Here is a 20,272-nt window from a genome sequence, read left to right on the forward strand (position 1 = left end):
GCCTGGCCACAAAAAATAAGTTAGGAAAATATACAATCTGATTCTCCTGCTGTGTGTGTTTGTATTAAGTACTGTCAAGTCACTTCTGGCTCATGGGGGGCCCTGTGAATGAATGCTCTTCAGAACTTCCTATTGTGAATAGCCTTTCTCAGATCTTGAACGCCGAAGGCTAGGGATGCTAGTGTCCCAGGCGGAACCTCATGAACAATTCTATAACATTATACTTCACTGAGGTCTCTCCCCACCTCAAATCTCACCAACTCCCGGATCCACCCCCAAGGTGTCCAGGTATCTCCCAATTCAAAGCTGGCAAACCTGTGGATTCCTTGACTGAATCATAGAATAATAGAGTTGGAAGGGACCTCCTGGGTCATCTAGTCCAACCCCCTGCACTGTGCGGGACACTCGCATCTCAATCGCTCATCCCCTGTCACCTGCCACCCCCTTGAGCCTTCCCAGAATCAGCCTCTCCGTCAGATGGCTCTGCTTAAAAATCTCCAAAGATGGAGAACCCACCACCTCCCGAGGAAGCCTGTTCCACTGAGGAACCGCTCTGACTGTCAGGAACTTCTTCCGGATGTTTAGACAGAATTTCTTTTGAATTAATTTCATCCCATATTATCTGATCTGATTGAATCAATCCACCACATTTTGGCTGTTCAGCTGAAATGGCTGGCCGAATCAGCCGAGTCTCCCAAATTAATTCGGGCTTTTCTGATCCGGCCGATTTAAACTAACAAGGTTTGTGATTCAGTTCAGATAAGCCCCCCCCCCTCCAACCCGAATTGGCATTTATTCAAGTTTTTTTTTCAGGCTTATCTAAGGTGAATCACACATCCCTAATGGGGATTACTATGGCGTGAATTAGCTTGACTCTCCTTCTCCCCTGAGGAAATAAACCAGGAAACTTAATTGTGGCTCATGATTCCCCCACCGCACACACCAGAGTGCAGTCCAGTTCCGTTGGGACAAATGGCTGCTTCAGAAAGCTCAGGGTCACTAACTGAAGTTTGGTTCTAGATTTTCCTGTTCCTGAATTTACAGATATGGTGATTTGTCGATAAAGAGGATTCTGAATTGCCCCATTCTTGTCGTTTTCAACTGGGAAAGACCCTTGTTTGATTTTGCTTCTCCTTAGTGTGACTAGAACCCAGAAATTGTTAGTCTTGCAACGTTTTCTCCACAAAACGTGCACCTTTTTTCCATGGTTAATGTCAGCACTATGTATACAGTGCGTGCAGAAATGACCGTAGTTGTATGTCTGAATAATTGCATCAAGTCCATCTAAAAACACACACCCAAGGGGCGTGCGCCGTTAAAGATCAATCTACCCAAATGGCCATGAAAAGGAAAAGGAAACTCGTGACAACTATATAAATAAATCTGATGCAAAATCAGGAACATGTGCTCATGCTTCCATCTCAAGATGGAGTTGCTCGGGGGTCTGATGCCGGAGGATTTTGTCCCAGTCAGTTGGAAAGGGAGGCTGAAAAATGTGTTTCACATTGGAAACAAAAGAACCCTGGTCTGGAGCAACAGCGGTTGTTCAACAGCAAAATTCCAAAAAGAATTGTTTTTTTAAAAAAAGAGGGAGCTGGACTTTGTTTTAAAAAATATTGTTTGTTACATTCCATGTGCCCATCATTGGCCAGACGACATTTCTCCCCGGGAACTCCACGAAAGAGGGCTGCATTTCCACAGCTTCAGCAGGGACTGGAATTTGGGTTTCCCAGGTCCAAAATCCATCCGGGCCAGTGGAGCACTTGAGGACTGCAAAACCTGGGACAGGGGGGAGGTTTGGAAGAATCTGTAGCTATTGACTTGAAGTGGACAGGCCCTTTTGCAAGGAGCCATAAAAGCTGCTGCCTGAATCACCGCTGCCTGGGACGGCTCTGATTCCCTTTCCACAGCTGGCGGGAGGCAGGATCTGCCAGCAACATACCTGAGGCTGGCGCCCGGTCCCCATTGGGCCAAGGAGAGGGGGAAAGGCTCACTTCCCAGAGCCTTAATAAAGTTTGATTAGAGCATCATTAAATCTTGAATCATCTGACCCATTCAAATCAGGCCCAGATGTGGCCTGGACCACGGCCAGCCCGCTTTGGCCTCCAGATTTCAGCCTTGTAGATGCCATTGGCGCCCTTCCCTTAGCTTGCTTGGAACCTCAGTACGAAAAGCTATTTTTGTCCATATTTTCCTGCTCACACAAATTCATTCTCTCTGTCTCTTTGTCTCTCTGTCTCACTCTCTCTCTGTCTCACTCTCTCTTTTTGCTCCAGTGTTGAGATATTCTCTTTTGTGAGATAGCCAACACTTGGAATATTATGTTCACCTACCGTCCCAATGAATAGAAGCAGTGCTGAAGATTGAGTGCTTTGGCACGCTTCAGCCGCTTTGGGGATCATGGAAGCCTGAGTCGTCTCTAGTTGATTCCTCATAATCTACTTCTCCACTTTTCCTGTCCGTTTATCTTGCTAGGTCCCCTTTGGCCACCAATGGTGATGGGGGGAAGGGGGTTGGGTTACTAAGAAAATTCCTGGAGGTTTGGTGATCAAGCCCAGAGAGGACAGAGGTCTCAGTTGGCCCTTGGAGTCTGCCCTCCAGAGTAGCCATTTTTTCCAGGGGATGTGACCTCTGTAGTCTGGACATGAGCTGTGATTTCAGGGGATCCAAAGGTCCCACCTGGATCTCACTGTTCCCCCAACCTTATATGTGTTTGTTGTTTCCTTATTTTCTTCTTGAAACATGCCTGGGTTGTAAGTTAAAAATAAGAAAAATTTGACCCATTGGCTTTCTCAATATTTTCTTGTTTTTATTTGGACTTAATCCTTCATAGATAATCTCTTCATATCTTAATTGTAGAAATTATAAACACAAATCTTGATCCAAAATGGGTTCCGGTGATACAATTTTTTTTTTTTTCAAATTCCCATTTTCAAAATTTCAGTCTTCTTCAGTGGTAGGATCGACAAGATAATTATCACAATAAATTACTATATATTTTTTTACAAATGTAAAATGATTTCAAACAAAGTACATAACTTCCACCTACCTACTTTTGAAGAGCCTCTTGTGGTGCAGGGTGGTAAGGCAGCAGAAATGCTCTCTGAAGCTGTCTGCCCATGAGGCTGGGAGTTCAATCCCAGCAGCCGGCTCAAGGTTGACTCAGCCTTCCATCCTTCCGAGGTCGGTAAAATGAGTACCCAGCTTGCTGGGGGTAATGACTGGGGAAGGCACTGGCAAACCACCCCGTATTGAGTCTGCCATGAAAACGTTGGAGGGCGTCACCCCAAGGGTCAGACATGACCCAGTGCTTGCACAGGGGATACCTTTACCTTTACCTTTACCTACTTTTGAGCTGGTTGAGTTTCAGCATCCTCAAGTATTCCGACAGAAAAATACATGAGCTAAGAGTAAGCCTTTTCAAATATATACATGGCCAATTCAGTTACAAAATATATGAAAACCTAAATGTTAAATAATATTTCTTACCATATAAATGTCCTCCCCCCCCCGAGGCTCAACATTTCAAGGAGGTTTCCTGAGGCTATGGAAATCCCTTTGTTCCCCCATTACAACCAACCCTTTAAAGCAGGGGTAGTCAAACTGCGGCCCTCCAGATGTCCATGGACTACAATTCCCAGGAGCCCCCTGCCAGCGAATGCTGGCAGGGGGCTCCTGGGAATTGTAGTCCATGGACATCTGGAGGGCCGCAGTTTGACTACCCCTGCTTTAAACTCTCGGTTAATTGACAGGTGTCAATTCCTTTCCCTAATTAAAGATTACCAGTTAATCCCCTAAATCAGGGGTAGTCAACCTGTGGTCCTCCAGATGTCCATGGACTACAATTCCCATGAGCCCCTGCCAGCAAACGCTGGCAGGGGCTCATGGGAATTGTAGTCCATGGACATCTGGAGGACCACAGGTTGACTACCCCTGCCCTAAATGACAAGAAAGGTGCCAAGTGGTGTTTAACCCATCAGGATGTAGGCTGTTAACCCATCAGGATGTAGGCTGCTTCTCTTTCTGAGATCTGATGACATTCTGCCATTTGACTGTTTAGAAATATACAAATCTTTTCTGCGTCTTACTCTTTTTCTGTCTTCAAATATTTAAAAGGGTGCCATATGGAGGATGGAGCAGAATTGTTCTCTCTTGCCCCAGAGGGACAGACCAGAATGAATGGCATGAAATTAATTCAGAAGAAATTCCATCTCAACATCCGGAAGAAGTTCCTGACAGTCAGAGCGGTTCCTCAGTGGAACAGGCTTCCTCGGGAGGTGGTGGGTTCCCCATCTTTGGAGATTTTTGACAGAGGCTGGAGAGCCATCTGACAGAGAGGCTGATTCTGTGAAGGCTCAAGGGGGTGGCAGGTTATAGTGGATGAGTGATAGGGATGTGTGTGTCCTGCATAGTGCAGGGGGTTGGACTAGGTGACCCAGGAGATCCCTTCCAACTCTATTATTCTATGATTCAATCAAGGAATCCACAGGTTTGCCAGCTTTGAATTGGGAAATACCTGGACACCTTGGGGGTGGATCCGGGAGTTGGTGGGATTTGAGGTGGGGAGAGACCTCAGTGAAGTATAATGTTATAGAATTGATCATGAGGTTCCGCCTGGGACACTAGCATCCCTAGCCTAGATGACCCATGAGGTCACTTACAACTCTATGATTCTATGATTCTATGATCTGATGACATTCTGCCATTTGACTTTTTAGGAATATACAAATGTTTTCTGCTTCTTACTCTTTTTCTGTCTCTCTGCCCACACCCCTTTTGCTCATTCACACTGCTGAAGTTTCTCGTCGTTCATAGAATCATAGAATCATAGAATCATAGAATCATAGAATCATAGAATCATAGAATCATAGAATCATAGAATCATAGAATCATAGAATCATAGAATCATAGAATCATAGAATCATAGAGTTGGAAGGGGCCATACAGACCATCTAGTCCAACCCCCTGCTCAACGCAGGATCAGCCCAAAGCATCCTAAAGCATCCAAGAAAAGTATGTATCCAACCTTTGCTTGAAGATTGCCAGTGAGGGGGAGCTCACCTCCTGCCAGTGAGGGGGAGCTCACCACCACCAGGCAGCCTATTCCACTGCTGAACTACTCTGACCGTGAAAATCTTTTTCCTGATATCTAGCCTATATCATTGTACTTGTAGTTTAAACCCATTGCTGTGTGTCCATTCCTCTGCAGCCAATGGGAACAGCATCCTGCCCTCCTCCAAATGACAACCTTTCAAATACTTAAAGAGGGCTATCATGTCACCCCTCAATCTCCTTTTCTCCAGGCCGAACATTCCCAAGTCCCTCAACCTATCTTCATAGGGCTTGGTCCCTTGGCCCCAGATCAACTTCATCGCTCTCCTCTGTACCCTTTCAATTTTATCTACGTCCTTCTTGAAGTGAGGCCTCCAGAACTGCACACAGTACTCCAGGTGTGGTCTGACCAGTGCCGTATACAATGGGACTATGACATCTTGTGATTTTGATGTGATGCCCCTGTTGATACAGCCCAAAATGGCATTTGCCTTTTTTACCGCTGCATCACACTGCCTGCTCATGTTTAGCTTACAATCCACAAGTACCCAAAGGTCTCGTTCACACACAGTTCATTTCCTATGGCATTCTGTGTCATTTATTGTTGCTGCTGCTGCTGCTGTTGGAGATTTGATTGGCAGCACAGATGTTTTAAGATGTCGTTTTAGCAGCTGCTGCCAGCACAGCACGAGGATTTAACTTGTGTTAACTAAAGTTAAGCTGTGGCAATCATTTTGTGGCCAGCTCAACCTCTTGTGGCAGCCATTTTGAGGTGGCCATTTTGTCAGAATTCCCTTGGACCTTTACCGCACAATGGTCATCGGGCTAGGCTATAGGCTGGCATTTGCTCTGGATCAGGTTGCCCCCCTTCTTCCTGCTCCCACCCGGAAGAACATTTTGCCGGTTGCACCTTGTCCGCCCCAAATTTGTGCTCCCGCATGGGATCCGGGATGGCGGGGTTCTGCCACGCTGCAGGGTGGCAGAAGCATTGTTGTTTGTGTTCGAACATGAGGTGCAATGCCATGTTTCTAAACAAAAAATATGCTCCAGTTGGCTCCACTGTGCTGCGAAGCATGGCAGAGCCACCTGGGGCATTTTTTGTCTCTTCTGGAGCATTTTTGGTCCTGGATGGCCCTGGCCCGACATAGGCCCCGTTGTGACCTTGGGGGGGGGTCCTTTCTGTACCATGCCTGGGTGCTAATAAAGAGCTCAAACCATGCCCAGTGTCCACGGCCACCTCTGAACCCACGGATTTTACTCTGGCAGCAAAGGTGGGATTGCGATGCTAGGTAGGCGGCCCTGGTCAGCGATAGCCTGAAATCGCTGGCTTCAGTGATCCCATGGATTTCATAAAGGGCTATTTTAACACACTTTTAATTACCTGTTTACATAAAGGTAAATTTTGACCTTGATGGGCGCTGTTTTTTTGTTTCAAATAAGACATGCCACTGTTTGACTCTACTTCACAGAATGTAAGTGCTGTCATCTCACACCTACAGCCCTCAAACAGTGTGGTTTTTTAAAAAACTGCCTTTGTATTCCATTTAAGTAACTGGTTGCTAACCCTGTCATATCAGACAGACCCATTTTAGTTTAGTTTACTGGATTTTTAGACCTCCCTCCCAGCAAGCTGGCTCAGAGCAATGTACAAAAAATAAAAAGTACACAATTACAACAGGTAAAATTTCATTTCTAGTTAATTTAAATAAACAGCGACAGGTTAAAAAAAATTAAAACAGCTGCGATTGTGCTGTTTTAACTTGTTTTAACCTTTTAATTTTATTTTATTTATTTGTATTTCTATACCACCACTCCCAGAAACTGGCTCGCGGTGGTTTACAACAGTATCAATAAAATCACCCCAAAACAGTAAAATGATATAAAACACAAATACAAATACATGTACGAGGTGGCGGCATTTTAAAAATTGCTCCCCGTATTCTGGGCATCAATCTTTATATGTATGTAGCATATAAAGATTTATTATTATTATTATTATTATTATTATTATTATTATTATTATTATTATTATTATTATTATTATTATTTCCTGCCATTCCCAAATGGCTCATGGCGGGTTACAAAATTCCCATTAAAAGACTAAAAACCATCACAACATGGCAGCACAATAACAAAATTCCCTTCCTACCCCCTCCCCATTCCTAAAAGGGGGGTGGAGGAGAAGGAGGTCAACAGTGTTCAAGAAGAAGCTCGGGGGAGAGCAGTCGATGTGCCACGGCAGCCCCAGCCTCAACCGTAGACCTGGCGGAAGAGCTCCGTCTTGCAGGCCCTGCGGAACACAGATGTTGAAATTCTCCTAGAAGTTCAGGGTGATTTGGGAGTGGATCAGTATATAAATAGGTGGGCAGATAAGCAGACAGATGAATGGGTGGGGCCATAAATAAGTACGTTTTAGTAACTGGCTGCTAGCGGGATTTGTTTAACTGTTCAGACAAACCTGCTGGCATCGGGCTAGCCAAGGCTGCTTATTTACTCTGCCCACCCTCTTTTTTCAACACAAGATCCCTCAAAGGTTGTTGGGTTTTGAATGTTCTGAACTGAGCATGATAGCACTTACTGCACTCAGGTTGGAGCAGTCCCTGTATTGCTTTTGTTAAAATCGGGCTAACAACAAAGATAGGGTTTAGATAGGGTTTAGATAGGGTTGCCAGTTCTGGGCTGGGAAAGACCTGGAGATGTTAGGAGTGTTGCCAGGAGTGGGTGGGATGGGACCTTAGTGGAGTGTGATGCTACAGATTCTACCCTCCAAGGCAGGCATTTTCTCCAGGGGAACTGATCTCTGTCGGCTGGAGATGAGCCGTAAGAATCTGAGGGACTGCCTATCACCCTATGCCCCCTGCAGAGCCCTACGTTCTGTGGGTGACAATGTACTGGCCCCTGGGAAGCATGCCTGGCCTCAACCAAGACCAGGGCTTTCTCGGTCCTGGTCCTGACCTGGTGGAATGAGCTCTCGGGTGAGCTGCAGGCCCTGCAGGAGCTGTCAGTGTTCTGCTGCAAAATGGAGGTCTTCCGCCAGGTCTTTGGTTGAGGACGGGGGGCAGTGGAGAAGATTGACAGGGGCCCCCTGGTGTTAAACAGCATTATTGTGATCCTTCCCTCCAGTGGTAGGGATGGGGGGGTGGGAGGAGTTGGAGGTATTCCGCCATGTGTCTGTTAATGCGATTTGTGGTCCACTTTTTGATGGGGTTTTGATGGGATTTTTATCGGACGTTTGTAATCCGCCACAAGCTGGCCTTGGGAGTGATGGGAAATTTATTATTAGTATTATTACTAGATTATAAGCCCATTTTAAAGAGTAATAAAATGGGCGCTAGGAGGGCTCAGGCCGCTCCGGTGGCCGACAGAAGGCTTCCCGTCCCATGGCTCCTGATTGGCCCCTCCGAGTTTTTATCCCGGACCGGTCCCGCCCTAACTCCTCCCCACTACCCCTTACTCTTTTATTCAGTCCGTGGCGCCCGTGGCGCCACGGGCTGTGTACAGATTGTTGTTGTTGTTGTTGTTGTTGTTATTAAAACCAGGGGGTCTCCAGGTCCCAATTGGGGACTGGCATACCTACTTTAGACTGGTAGTGATCTGAACTGAATCTGCACAGAGCTTTTATTCCAATCCCAGGTTGATTCATTCCCTGCCGTCTCCACTGAATGTGATTTCCATTTTGACTTTGGCCGATTTAAATTTTCCCTGCACAACAAGCAGGATTGATCCGGAATGACCCTACCTTTTCCCCGCAATATCCTGGAGTGGATATAACCCTCGATATTTGAAAAATTGGCATGACTAAAGCAGAGACATGCTAATTTCTCTCAGCAGAGACATGCCTCTTGAATTTATTTCCCCTCCTGTGCTGTCTCCAATCCTCCCTCCCCTTCAACAAACAACGAAAGAGGCTTCTGCTGCACTTCTGAGCTTCCCTAATCACGTGCAGAACACTTTTCTGTTTTAATGGGGGGGATAGAAGAAGACCCGAGTTCAAACTGATCTGTATTCAGCAGGATCCACAACAGAATAAACAAAGTAAGTGCGGAATCAGCCCTTGATACCATCAAAGGCCGGCAAGATGAGAGCTTAAGTTCTTGGCCTGGGAAACTGGAGGGGTTTTTGTTTTTTCCTCCTCCACTTTTAAAATGTGTGTAACATCTGCCTGACAAATGGCTTTCTAGAACCCCAAAGCTTAATGCAGTTGGTGTAGTCAGGGTAGTCAAACTGCGGCCCTCCAGATGTCCATGAACTACAATTCCCATGAGCCCCTGGGTAAAAGCATTAATCTGGTGAGCCAGATTGGATTCCCCACTCCTCCATATGCAGCCAGCTGGGTGACCTTAGGCCAGTCACAGCCTTGTTAGAACCTGTTCTGACAAAGCAGTCCTGTCAGAGCTCTCTCAGCCTCACCTCCCTCACAGGGTGTCTGTTGTGGGGAGAAGAAGGGTAGGCAATTGTAAGCCACTCTGAGACTCCTTTGGCAGTGAAAAGCGGGGTATAAAAATAACTCTTCCTCTTGATTAGAATTTGTGTCCTTCAGGTTGGCTTCCATAAAATGGAATTACTTGACTTGGGTACCTTTTCTGCACATGATGTTCCTTTAGAAAGCAACTGACATGCAAATAGAATATTTTGTGTGTATGGAGGGGAATTGTGTGAGGAAGAGTAAAAATAAAGACAGGATGGTTTGCACAAGGGAGGAGTGAAAAACAAAAAAAGGGGGCGGTTCAAGGTGAACCAATGGGGGCGGCAGAATTCAGTAGCATGTCTGTGGTCAGTTTCTTACAATTCCAGTACCCGGAATTTGCACCTCCTCGGGATGTTAAGATGCCTTTAGACTGGATGGGGGGAAGGTTGCGCTTTGTCTGTTTTATGTGGTTTATGAGATTTTCCTTCTGCTTTTCAGTATATGTTTCCAAAGGCCGCGTGTAGCCAAAAACACCAAAATCTATTTAAGTGCATTTCAAATATTTCTTCTGGAAATAGGACTAGAGGCGGCTCAAAGCAAGATTCCAAAATGTCACGGGACAGAAATAACAAAAAAAAAAGTGGAGCGCAGTGGTTTTGTGTGGCAGAGAAAGGCTTCTTCCACAGGGGGGTTTTTCGACATGTGGACGGCAGAAGGCTCTTCTGTATTGGGGGCTGGGATGCTGTTAGATCCATGTGCTGAAAGACCAGGACACTGGCAGTTAATTTCAGCTCTTTATTGTGACTACAAAGAGGCAAAAAATAAATCAAAGAATCCCACCAAACTTACATGCATGCACAAACAAAGGGATCTTCTTGCCGGTGTACACTATAGGCCAGTTTTGATTTAAACCGACTGGATCCTGCGGTCAGGATCTAGCCGTGCATTGACCGACACAATTGCAGAGTTCCAGTCTTCATGCATCCATGAAGACAAAGCGCATTGTGCACCATTACACAACAGTTTTTCTTCACAAAGATTACAAAATGCCCTGTTGCACCTTAAATTATGAAAGTAAAGTTTTTGACTTTTAACTTTCTGGACAGTCTCCAGAAAGCAAGTGCTATTGTTGCTGCAAATTTGCATTGTAACGTGATTGATCATGTTCAAAAATTTGTTTAAAAAATACGGAGGGCAGGAGGAAGGCAGGTGGTGAGGCAGATACGAGGCAGATTTGATATGTCATCTTTTGAGGCAGGAATGGAGGAGGAAGCAGACTCAAATTTCAAGCTTCCTCATTGGATAACTGCGAATTCCCTCCTAGGGAGGGGGAGTAATTGCATTTTCTGAGGATTCCCAAACTGTGTGACAAACAGGGATTGCACTTGGATATGCTCCTTTAAGAACCTGATTTTTGTGCAAAGAGTTTGCTGCTGCAACATTGTTTTTCAGCTGCGGACACAGTCCACGGATTGGCCCAACAATGCTTCCATTGGTAGCCAGTTGCTGAATTGTTGTCATTTTTATCTTGAGGACTGAAGAGAGAGCTTGGCTCAAAAGCATAAGATCAGTATTTGTTGTTGGTGGCGCCTGAGAATTCCAGACAGCTTTTTAAAGCAACTAGTCCTTGTAATACACAAAGATCTGCTATCCTGCCCATGAGGCTGGGAGTTCAATCCCAGCACCCGGCTCAAGGTAGCCTGGGAAAGGACCTCAGAAGCCTTGAGAGTGTATCCTAGTTCCCTGCACCCCCTAGGGTTGCCAGCCTCCAGATGGGGCCTGAGGATCCCCCGGAATTACAGCTCCTCTCCTGACTAAAGAGATCAGTTCCCCTGGAGGAAAGGGCTGCTGCTGCTTTGGAGGGGGGACTCCACAGCACTCCACTGAAGGATCCCCACTAAGGTTGTGCACTCCAGCGCACTTCGGCTGCTTTGGCGATCACTGGAGCCTGAAGCAATCATTGCCACAGCATGGAGGGGAAGGGCAGTGCCAGTGGTGGTGTGCCAGCTGGTGCCCACATGCAGGTTTAGAGCTCTGCGCCCCTCCACTCCATGCCAAAGCAGCTGAAGCTCGCTGGAGCGCACAACCTGTCCCAACCACAAATCCCCCTTACTCCCAGCTCCACCCCTCAAAGTCTCCTGGTCTTTCCCAACCCTGAGCTGGCAACCCTAGCACCAACGGTCTGGGGCTTCCCCTAAAGCCTCCTTGATCCTTAGGAAGTGCTCCACGTTGTCCAAAGCCGACTTCGACCGTCTGCTGTAGAATCGGGTCCCGAAAAACCCGACAAAGGAAACGTCTCTGACCAAAAGCAGAAGGAGAGCCCTCCCCGCCCCCTCCCCACCACTACGCTTGATGGTTCTGCCCGCCGTCGCAGTGGGGGAAATGCAACTGTTCTCCATTATGAAAAGATTCCGCTTTCTTGGAACGGGCTAACCAGTCCCACATGAAGGCTCGGTCCGTCAGTGGTCTGTAATGAGCGGCAGAGGCTTTGCCAGGTTGCAAAATATGCGAGCAAGCCGTGCTCCACAATCTGTTTCCCATCACTCGAAAATCCCCAGGAGAAGATAGCTGGCCTTGTTTGAGTGGTGTGGAAATAGAGCAAGGGCCAGAAAGGAAACATGCAGCTGCCCCGACTCTTGGTTGTTGTCTCCCCCCCCCCACACCCCCCCTCCTTGGAATATCTTCTACTGCTGCCGCTGCTTCCTTTCCCTCTCCTCTCTGTCACTGTGTTTGCCCTGGACTGCATATGGGAGCAGTCTCTGGACTGGTTGGGTGCAAGCAGGGAATATTTGGGGGTGGGCCCCCCTGGCCTCGGGGTGCCAGTCTCCAGGTGGTACCTGGGGATCCCCCGGAATTCTAGCTCATCTCCAGATGACAGAGATCAGTTCCCTTGGAGAAAATGGATGCTTTGGAGCAGTGGTTCTCCGCCTTCCTAATGCCGCGACCCTTCAATACACTTCCTCAGATAAAATGATGCAAGGGTTCTTTCGCAGAAATTAAACCGAAACGGACCCGTGGCATGAAGATCCATGGTTCAGGATTGTTTTTTTCCCCCCGGGGTTTCTCAGTTCTGCCTATTGTCCCACCATGCCGTTCTCGCTCTTTCCCACTTTTCCAGACAGGCTGCTCTATCTCAATCTACCCCGCAAGGGTGTTGTGGATGGCGCCCCTCCCCCGGCCAAGCCGCTTGCCCTGCCGCAACCCCTGGGAAAGGGTTGTTCAACCCCCAAAGGGTTTCCTGACCCCCTCAGGCTGAGAGCCACTGCTTTGAAGGGTAGCAAATGCACACATTGGGTAATGCACTTTCAGTGTACTTTAGAAGTAGATTTTGCTGTTCCGCACAGGAAAATCCATCTGCCAGGGCACACTGAAAGTGCATTGTGCAAGGAGTGCAGAATGGGCCCAAGATGCAATTCAATAAACATAAGTGCCAAGATCTACACCTGGGTCACAAACCTGAGAAGCATCCATACTGGAAGGGAAACACCCTTTGCGGTGGCGGTGAGTGTGTGGACAAGGTCACAGGGTACTTGTGGACTGTAAACTAAATATGAGCAGCAGACAGTGCGATGCGGCAGTTAAAAACGCAAACGCAGACTTGAGCTGCACCAACAGAGGCGTCACATCGAAATCACAAGAGGTCCTAAAGGTAAAGGTATCCCCTGTGCAAGCACCGGGTCATGTCTGACCCTTGGGGTGACGGCCTCTAGCGTTTTCATGGCAGACTCAATACGGGGTGGTTTGCCAGTGCCTTCCCCAGTCATTACCGTTTACCCCCCAGCAAGCTGGGTACTCATTTTACCGACCTCAGAAAGATGGAAGGCTGAGTCAACCTCGAGCTGGCTGCTGGGATTGAACTCCCAGCCTCATGGGCATAGCTTTCAGAAGGCTGCCTTACCACTCTGCGCCACAAGAGGCTCTACAAGCGGTCCTAGGCCTGCTATATATCACATTGGTCAGTCCAAACCTGGATACTGCATGCAGTTCTGGAGGCCTCACTTCAAAAAGGACGTGGACAAAATTGAGAGGGTGTAGAGGAGAGCCACAAAGAGGATCTAGGGCCTGGGGACCAAGCACTGGGATGATAGGCTGAGGGACTTAGGAATGTTCAGCCTAGAAAATAGGAGGCTGAGTGGGGACAGGGTGGCTCTTTGGAAGGATCTGAAAGGCTGTTCCTTGGAGGAGGGCAGGGACTGGTTCTTGCTGGCAAGAGGACCAGCAGAAATGACTTTAAACTATGTGTAGGATGGTACCAGCTAGCTATCAGGAAAAATTCTGGTATAGTATGGAATGGGCTGCCTCAGGAGATGGGGAGCTCCCCCTTACTGGCATCTCAAGCAGCAGCTGGACAGATCCTTCTCCTGGATGCTTGAGACTGATCCTGCACTGAGCAGGGGGTTGGACTAGATGGCCTCTGTGGCCCCTTCCCACTCCAGGATTCTAGGAGTCTAGTTCAGCCGTGGAATGGGCTGCCTAAGGAGGTAGGGAGTGGCTGACCAGAGACTTGTCCTGGATGCTTGAGGCTCATCCTGCCCTGAGCAGGGGGTTGGACTAGATGGCCCCTGTGGCCCCTTCCCACTCTAGGGTTCCATGACTGTACCCCAGTGAAGTTCCTGCCCTCCCTAAGCTCCATCCCCAAATCTCTGGGAGTTTTCAGTCCTGGAGCTGGTAACCTTATCCCAAATTTTCCACTGACAGCCAAAAGCTACCTGGAAAAAAAAGAAAAAAAGGCCACTGGCCAGGGATGGATTCTGGAGATCAGAGAGGGTGGAGGATCTATTTTCTCCCAGGGGACTTGCTATCTGCAATCTGGAGATGAGCTATAATTCCAGGGGATCTCCAGGTCCCGCCTGGAGGCTGGCACCCCTGTTTGGAAGGGAAGCTGATCTTTTCCAGGGTGCTTTTGCAGTGTGTTGCTTTTCCTGGCCTTCCTCCAATTTTTAACAAAGATCACTGAGACGCCGCACGAAAAATTGTTCCAGCAGGGGATGACACCATGTAGAGCCCAGCCCCCGCTGGAATTGCTAACAGACCGGAACATAAAAACCAGCCAGACTGGGTTAGAGAGCTAATTTTGCTTTGGAGTCAGCTGCCCCAAAGGCAATTTGACCCTCAGGTGTGTTTTGTTGGGATTTTAAATGAAACCCTCAAATGAGGTTCAGGTGGCTAGCCGGAAGGACAGAATTTGAGTCCAGCAACCGCTTGAAGGCCCATAAAATGTTCAGGTTCAAATGGGTAGCCGTGCTGGTCTGAAGGAGCACAATAAAATCAGAGTCCAGTAGCACCTTTAAGACCAACAAAGATTTATTCAGGGCGTAAATAAAATGTTCCAGGGTAGGAGTCAAAGCCAGAGTGGGTCAAAAGCAACAGACTGATCTGGAGAACCAGGTTTAGTTCCCCTAAATCAGGGGTAGTCAAACTGCGGCCCTCCAGATGTCCATGGACTACAATTCCCAGGAGCCCCTGCCAGCAAATGCTGGCAGGGGCTTCTGGGAATTGTAGTTCATGGACATCTGGAGGGCCGCAGTTTGACTACCCCTGCCCTAAATAAAGTGTTGGTGGTGGCTTAATTCCTCTAGATTTGTCCAGTTCCTCGTAGCTACTGGCGGAGGATTGTGGGGGGGGGGGTCACATTCCAGGAACGGGGAGATGTGCCGACAATTAATGAGATGTACCAACCTCGCCCAGAACTGACATTGTGTACATAGTACTGCCAGGGACCGAGCTTGAGGTCTGAGGCAGGATCGAGATCCTGAGCCACACTGAACCACCTGAGGGAGCCAGTAGATTCATATCCTGCAGCTGCAGCCTGACGGTTCGGCTTGTCCAATCACTCATGGCCAAGGGTAGGTCTATTGTTCTATATTTGTATATAGTGGGGAAGGGGGGGTGTTTAGGAGGTTTCTCAGGGTGTTTCCGCACAAGGACCAATGTTGCCAACTGGTTTCGCAAAGCGGAAACGCTATTTTTAAAAGTGCAATCTCGGCGTTACGCGTACCTGCTTTTTTAGTGGAATCCAGTAGCGTTTCATTCGTTTCCCACAGGTTTCCGGTCTCGCTAAAATCGCTAGACAGGAAGCGATTTTTTCTGTGCTTTGTCCTGCCCCTGGCCATCAATCAAACGTACAGCCAATGCGTGGTTGTTATCATGCCCCAGGAAAGCCCCTTTCCCTTTAAGAAAAGTTAAAAAAAACACACACACGTTGCAACGAATATGCCTTGATTCTCTCTAACAAACAGACCCATCTAGCTGGCAGCTGGCGTGTGAGCTGGCGATTCATTGTTGCCATGCTCCCCCAAGTGAAAAGAACCCCCCCCCTGCATGGGCGTGATTTTCGGCCAAAAATTAAGGGAACTGGCAAACAGGGTTGTGTTGTGCTTGGGGACTTAGGGGGGCTTTAAAGCACTTCTGTGGAGGGACTGTAGCCGGTGAAGCCCCATTGGGTGGATGAAGGCTCGTTGGTTCATTGCTTTCTGCTCGCTCCAAGAAAAAAAAATGGCGATTGCTTCGCCGGAAGTTCGGAGGAGAGAGCCAGGGGGAGAGACTTTGCTGGAACCGCAACAATGGGAACGCACAGGTCTTTTTCACTAGTGTTGCAGATTGTTTGCAAGAGTGTAGCACTTTTCGGCGGGTGAATCCACTTTTCCCGATTTCCCTTTAAGCACTACAACGAATCGCTTTTTGCAGGACTGTTTCAGGAGTGTGGCAGATTGTGTGCGATGTCTTGCGGAACTGCAAATTAGTAGCGTTTACAATTTGCAAGCCTTCTGCTACTTTGAAGTCGTGCGGACTGGACCTCAGTATAGTCTGCTACTGTCTCTGTACTCTGTACTGTCACCAGTAAAAAGCTGAAAGATCCCAGTGCCTCCGTGTTCTTTGGCCCAAGGATCTAATGGGGCGACGTTCTGGCTTTTGAGCAAAAACTCTATGCTAGATTTAGCTTCTTACCATAGAGTTTTGCCCTCAAACCAGAATGTCACCAACCTGTGGAACTAGCGTGCTTGCCTCACTTCTGGGTGACATCAGCATGTCGCGTTTACTTCCCGCATCTTCCCTCCCCATGACTAGTAAGTTTCCCCAGTTCCTGAGAACCTTCTTTTAGTGCCTGTTTTAATTGATGTGATTTGAGCTCTAAACATCCATTGGGCCCTCCGGCCCCCCCCCCCAACTTCTACCAAAATCCCCAGTGGGAACAGCTGGAACGAGCAGGAATTTAAAGTCTGGTTTGGATGTTTTAATGGCCATGGTCATTGCTGATAATTTGAAATGATTAATCTTTAAGATAGTGCTCATTTTTGTATTGTACGTATTACCTAGTGTATTATGATGTTGACCGCCCTGAGCCACAGTATACGAATGTTATTATTAATTTAAGTTTTAGTATCAATATTAATAGTATTAATATTAATAAAAATAGAAAAATAAAAATGAATTTTTGTTTTTTATAAAGCACAATGGATACATGGGATACAACTCAATGCTTCTTTCAGACCCCTTCTGCCTCTCACAAAAGTCAGCTTGGTATTGAGGGTAAGATTGGCAGCCTCTAACCCAGGGGTAGTCAAACTGCGGCCCTCCAGATGTCCATGGACTACAATTCCCAGGAGCCCCTGCCAGCGAATGCTGGCAGGGGCTCCTGGGAATTGTAGTCCATGGACATCTGGAGGGCCGCAGTTTGACTACCCCTGCTCTAACCTGTAGAACCAGGTTCGATTCTCCACTCTTCCTCCACATGCAGCCAGCTGAGTGACCATGGGCCAGTCACAGTTCTCTTAGAGCTCTCTCAGCCCCACCTACCTTGCAGGGAGTCTGTTGTGGGGACAGAAAGAGAAGACAATTGTAATCTCCTTTGGGTAGTAAAAAGTGGGGTAAATAAAAATCAACTCTTCTTCTTAAAACAATGTTTTTTTTATGTTGACTTTCATTCTTCTGCATTAAAAAATCATGTGTGTTGGGGAGGGAGCTCGTAGCCTCCGTTGACTCTGTCTTTGGCCTTCTTCCTCTCCTAGATTACCGCACCGGGCCCTGCTTCAGCCAGGTCAGCAACCAGATGTGCCAGGGCCAACTGAGCGGCATCGTCTGCACCAAGACCATGTGCTGTGCTACCATCGGGCGGGCTTGGGGCCACCCTTGCGAGATGTGCCCCGCCCAGCCCCACCCGTGCCGCCGGGGCTTCATCCCCAACATCCGCACAGGAGCGTGTCAAGGTAAGGCCAACCCTTTCTTGGGCTCCAGCCCGTGTCTAGAGCTGGCCTATCTCAGACGTGGAGCTTCTCTTGCTCTGAGTCGGACCCTTGGCATGCTTAGCCTGTCAGGGCCTCATGCCACTGGCAGTGGTTCTCCACGGTTTAGTTCCTCTTGAAGGCCTTGAAGGTCTTTCCCAAAACCGACCATCTGTGATGCTAGTTTTCAAAATGATCCAATATTTATTTTCTAGAGGAACAAATTACTGTGTAGAGTTACCATTACCCTCTTGGGGCCTGGGAATACTCCAGTTTGGCACCTCTCTCCCTGCTTCAGATGGCTGAAAATCCTGGGGAAATCCTCCTTCCCCTAAAAAAAAACCAAGCAAGAAGCTGGGGAAGGGGGAAGTGACTAACCAAGAGCATAGAGGGAAGAAAACTGGGGGGGGGGGGGGGGGGAAGCAAGGATTCTGTTGTCAGCTGCTGTGAATCTTTGGAAAGTGGTGGGATATAAGTCTAATAGATCATCAACATCATCATCATCATCATCTGGAAGTGATGTAGAGATGTCAGTGACATTAGGAGGGACACTCTGGTTTTAGGGCAAAACTCTATGTAAAAACTTAATTTTATCATAGGCAACCTTTTCTTAGATAAAGAGGCCAAAAGATTTCTTTTTACTTGACTCTTGTGGCCCTTTCTTGCACGCCCAAGGAAATGCCGATCGCCACTTTGGGATCAGGAAGCAAATTTCTTCCAGGCCAGACTGGCCTGAATTTAACCCTCGATAAATGCCTGTTCCATGCACCTAATGAAGAGAGCTCTGACTCACAAAACTATGCGGGAAATTTTAGGCAGACGGTGAGTGGGTGGGCAGAAGGGATTGTGTCAGCGGTTTGCTCTTGTGGTCCTTGCATGCCCAAGGAAATGGCAATCACCAACAGGGAGTTGTGATTTTCCTGCATTTTGCAGGGGGTTGTATTCGATGACCTTGGAGGTCCCTTCCAACGATATGATTATACCCAGCTTTTTAATTAACTTTTAACTCTTACCATTATTTTCATGGTTTATTTTGAATGGTTCAGTAATTTTTGACTGGTTTTCTCTAAGTTTTCTCATATTTTGGTTTGTTAGGCGCCTCGGGCAGATTCTCTAGAGAGGTGTTACTGTAATTATGTTCAGTTGTCTTAACTCACTTTCTGACCCCGGACAGATGTGGACGAATGCCAGGCGATCCCAGGCTTGTGCCAAGGAGGGAACTGCCTCAACACGGTGGGATCCTACGAGTGCAAATGTCCGGCAGGCCACAAGCAGAGTGAGACCAGCCACAAATGTGAAGGTGAGGCAGACTGGAAAAGGAAGCACGACAGGGTTGTTGGGGGGACAATGTGAGCGGGTGTGTGGGCGGGCAGGGCTTGGGCAGCTTCCACATTAGGAGACGTAACTTCTTTTAGCCTCACTTTGGATTTCCTTTGGATGCTGTGAGCCTTTCCGCATTTGGGCTTTCCTCCCTTCATTTCCCAGGCTGAACTTTGCAACATGCTTTCCACACTGAGTCTGACGGAGGCAGCTTCCCATCATGCTTTGCTCCCTTCCCCTTTCCAAAAATGTGTTTTTTCCATAATGGTTTTCTTTGTGACCCTTAATTCCACCATTCTGCACCTTTGTTCACCCTCCCTTCCAAATTTTCTTGAATGTATTTTTTTTTTAAACTAGGGTTATAACGTTATAACATTCTAACACTGTTGTGCAAGAGTAGAAGACTTTTTTAAAAACTGAGGAACCGCATTGTAACATGATCATCCCTCTTTTAAAAAGAGATTTGTCGGAATAGAGAGAAGGAGGAGGAGCAAGGTGGGAGGGAGGTCGCTGACGAGGAAAGGGGCATGCCCAAATGACTCAAAATGGCGGGCATTTTCACATTGGGCAGCCACGATTTAGACCCCTCTTGGAAAGGTGAAATCTGTTTTTCTGGGGATTCCTTTGCTCCAGGGCAAGTGAGAAAGTGATTCAGAACTGTGCCTGAAGTCGGCCTTTTAAAAGTGCAAAGTTGAACGATATTGCTAATGTCTTGGTCACACGGGGGCCCAACCAGTTTCATAAAGGGTAGTTTTATGAATGGCTATTAACCATTATGTCTAAACTGACTTCCTTCCTCAACACAGCTCGCATAACAGTCCCGGAGAGTTTAGCATCAACTGGCTATTAGCAGAACCTCCATTTTCAGGCAATTTCCGCACATAGCATTATGCCAGCTGAATGGCAAAGCGCAAAATTTTATCGTGCTTCCTAGGCCAACTAAACCTTTTCTGCCATCTCATCTTTGTCTGCCACCTTTTCACGCATCTCAACCGCCACATCTACTGTTGGAAATCGCGGAAGAGAGCAACACACCTTATACACGTCATGGTTCCACCTGTCAATCAATGCAAGCAACCAATCCACTTTCTCCATGTTTTAAAGGACCCGTGATGTCTGCTAAATTTTTTTTTATTTTACTTCTCCGTCGAAATTCCTATGCATGGAATCATAGATGCATAGTGCTTTTGAATGCCACCCATTATGAGATCACGAGTGATACTTTTAAAAATTAATCTAGTTTCTGATTTTTTGGGGAGAAAGCTTTGGA

The 20,272-nt window shown here is 47.4% G+C and overlaps 1 protein-coding gene across 1 annotated transcript in view; it reads left to right on the top strand.

Moving 5' to 3' along the window:
* FBN3 (fibrillin 3) overlaps positions 1-20,272 on the top strand; it is a 215,551-nt gene that overhangs the window by 55,946 nt on the left and 139,333 nt on the right. Inside the window, exons 7-8 of the mRNA XM_077331715.1 lie at positions 17,470-17,667; positions 18,857-18,982. Of these exons, the coding sequence (XP_077187830.1) occupies positions 17,470-17,667; positions 18,857-18,982 (324 nt within the window). The remainder of the gene's footprint in view (positions 1-17,469; positions 17,668-18,856; positions 18,983-20,272) is intronic.

The sequence above is a fragment of the Paroedura picta genome, chromosome 4, assembly GCF_049243985.1.
Source record: "Paroedura picta isolate Pp20150507F chromosome 4, Ppicta_v3.0, whole genome shotgun sequence".
Classification (NCBI taxonomy): Eukaryota; Metazoa; Chordata; class Lepidosauria; order Squamata; family Gekkonidae; genus Paroedura; species Paroedura picta.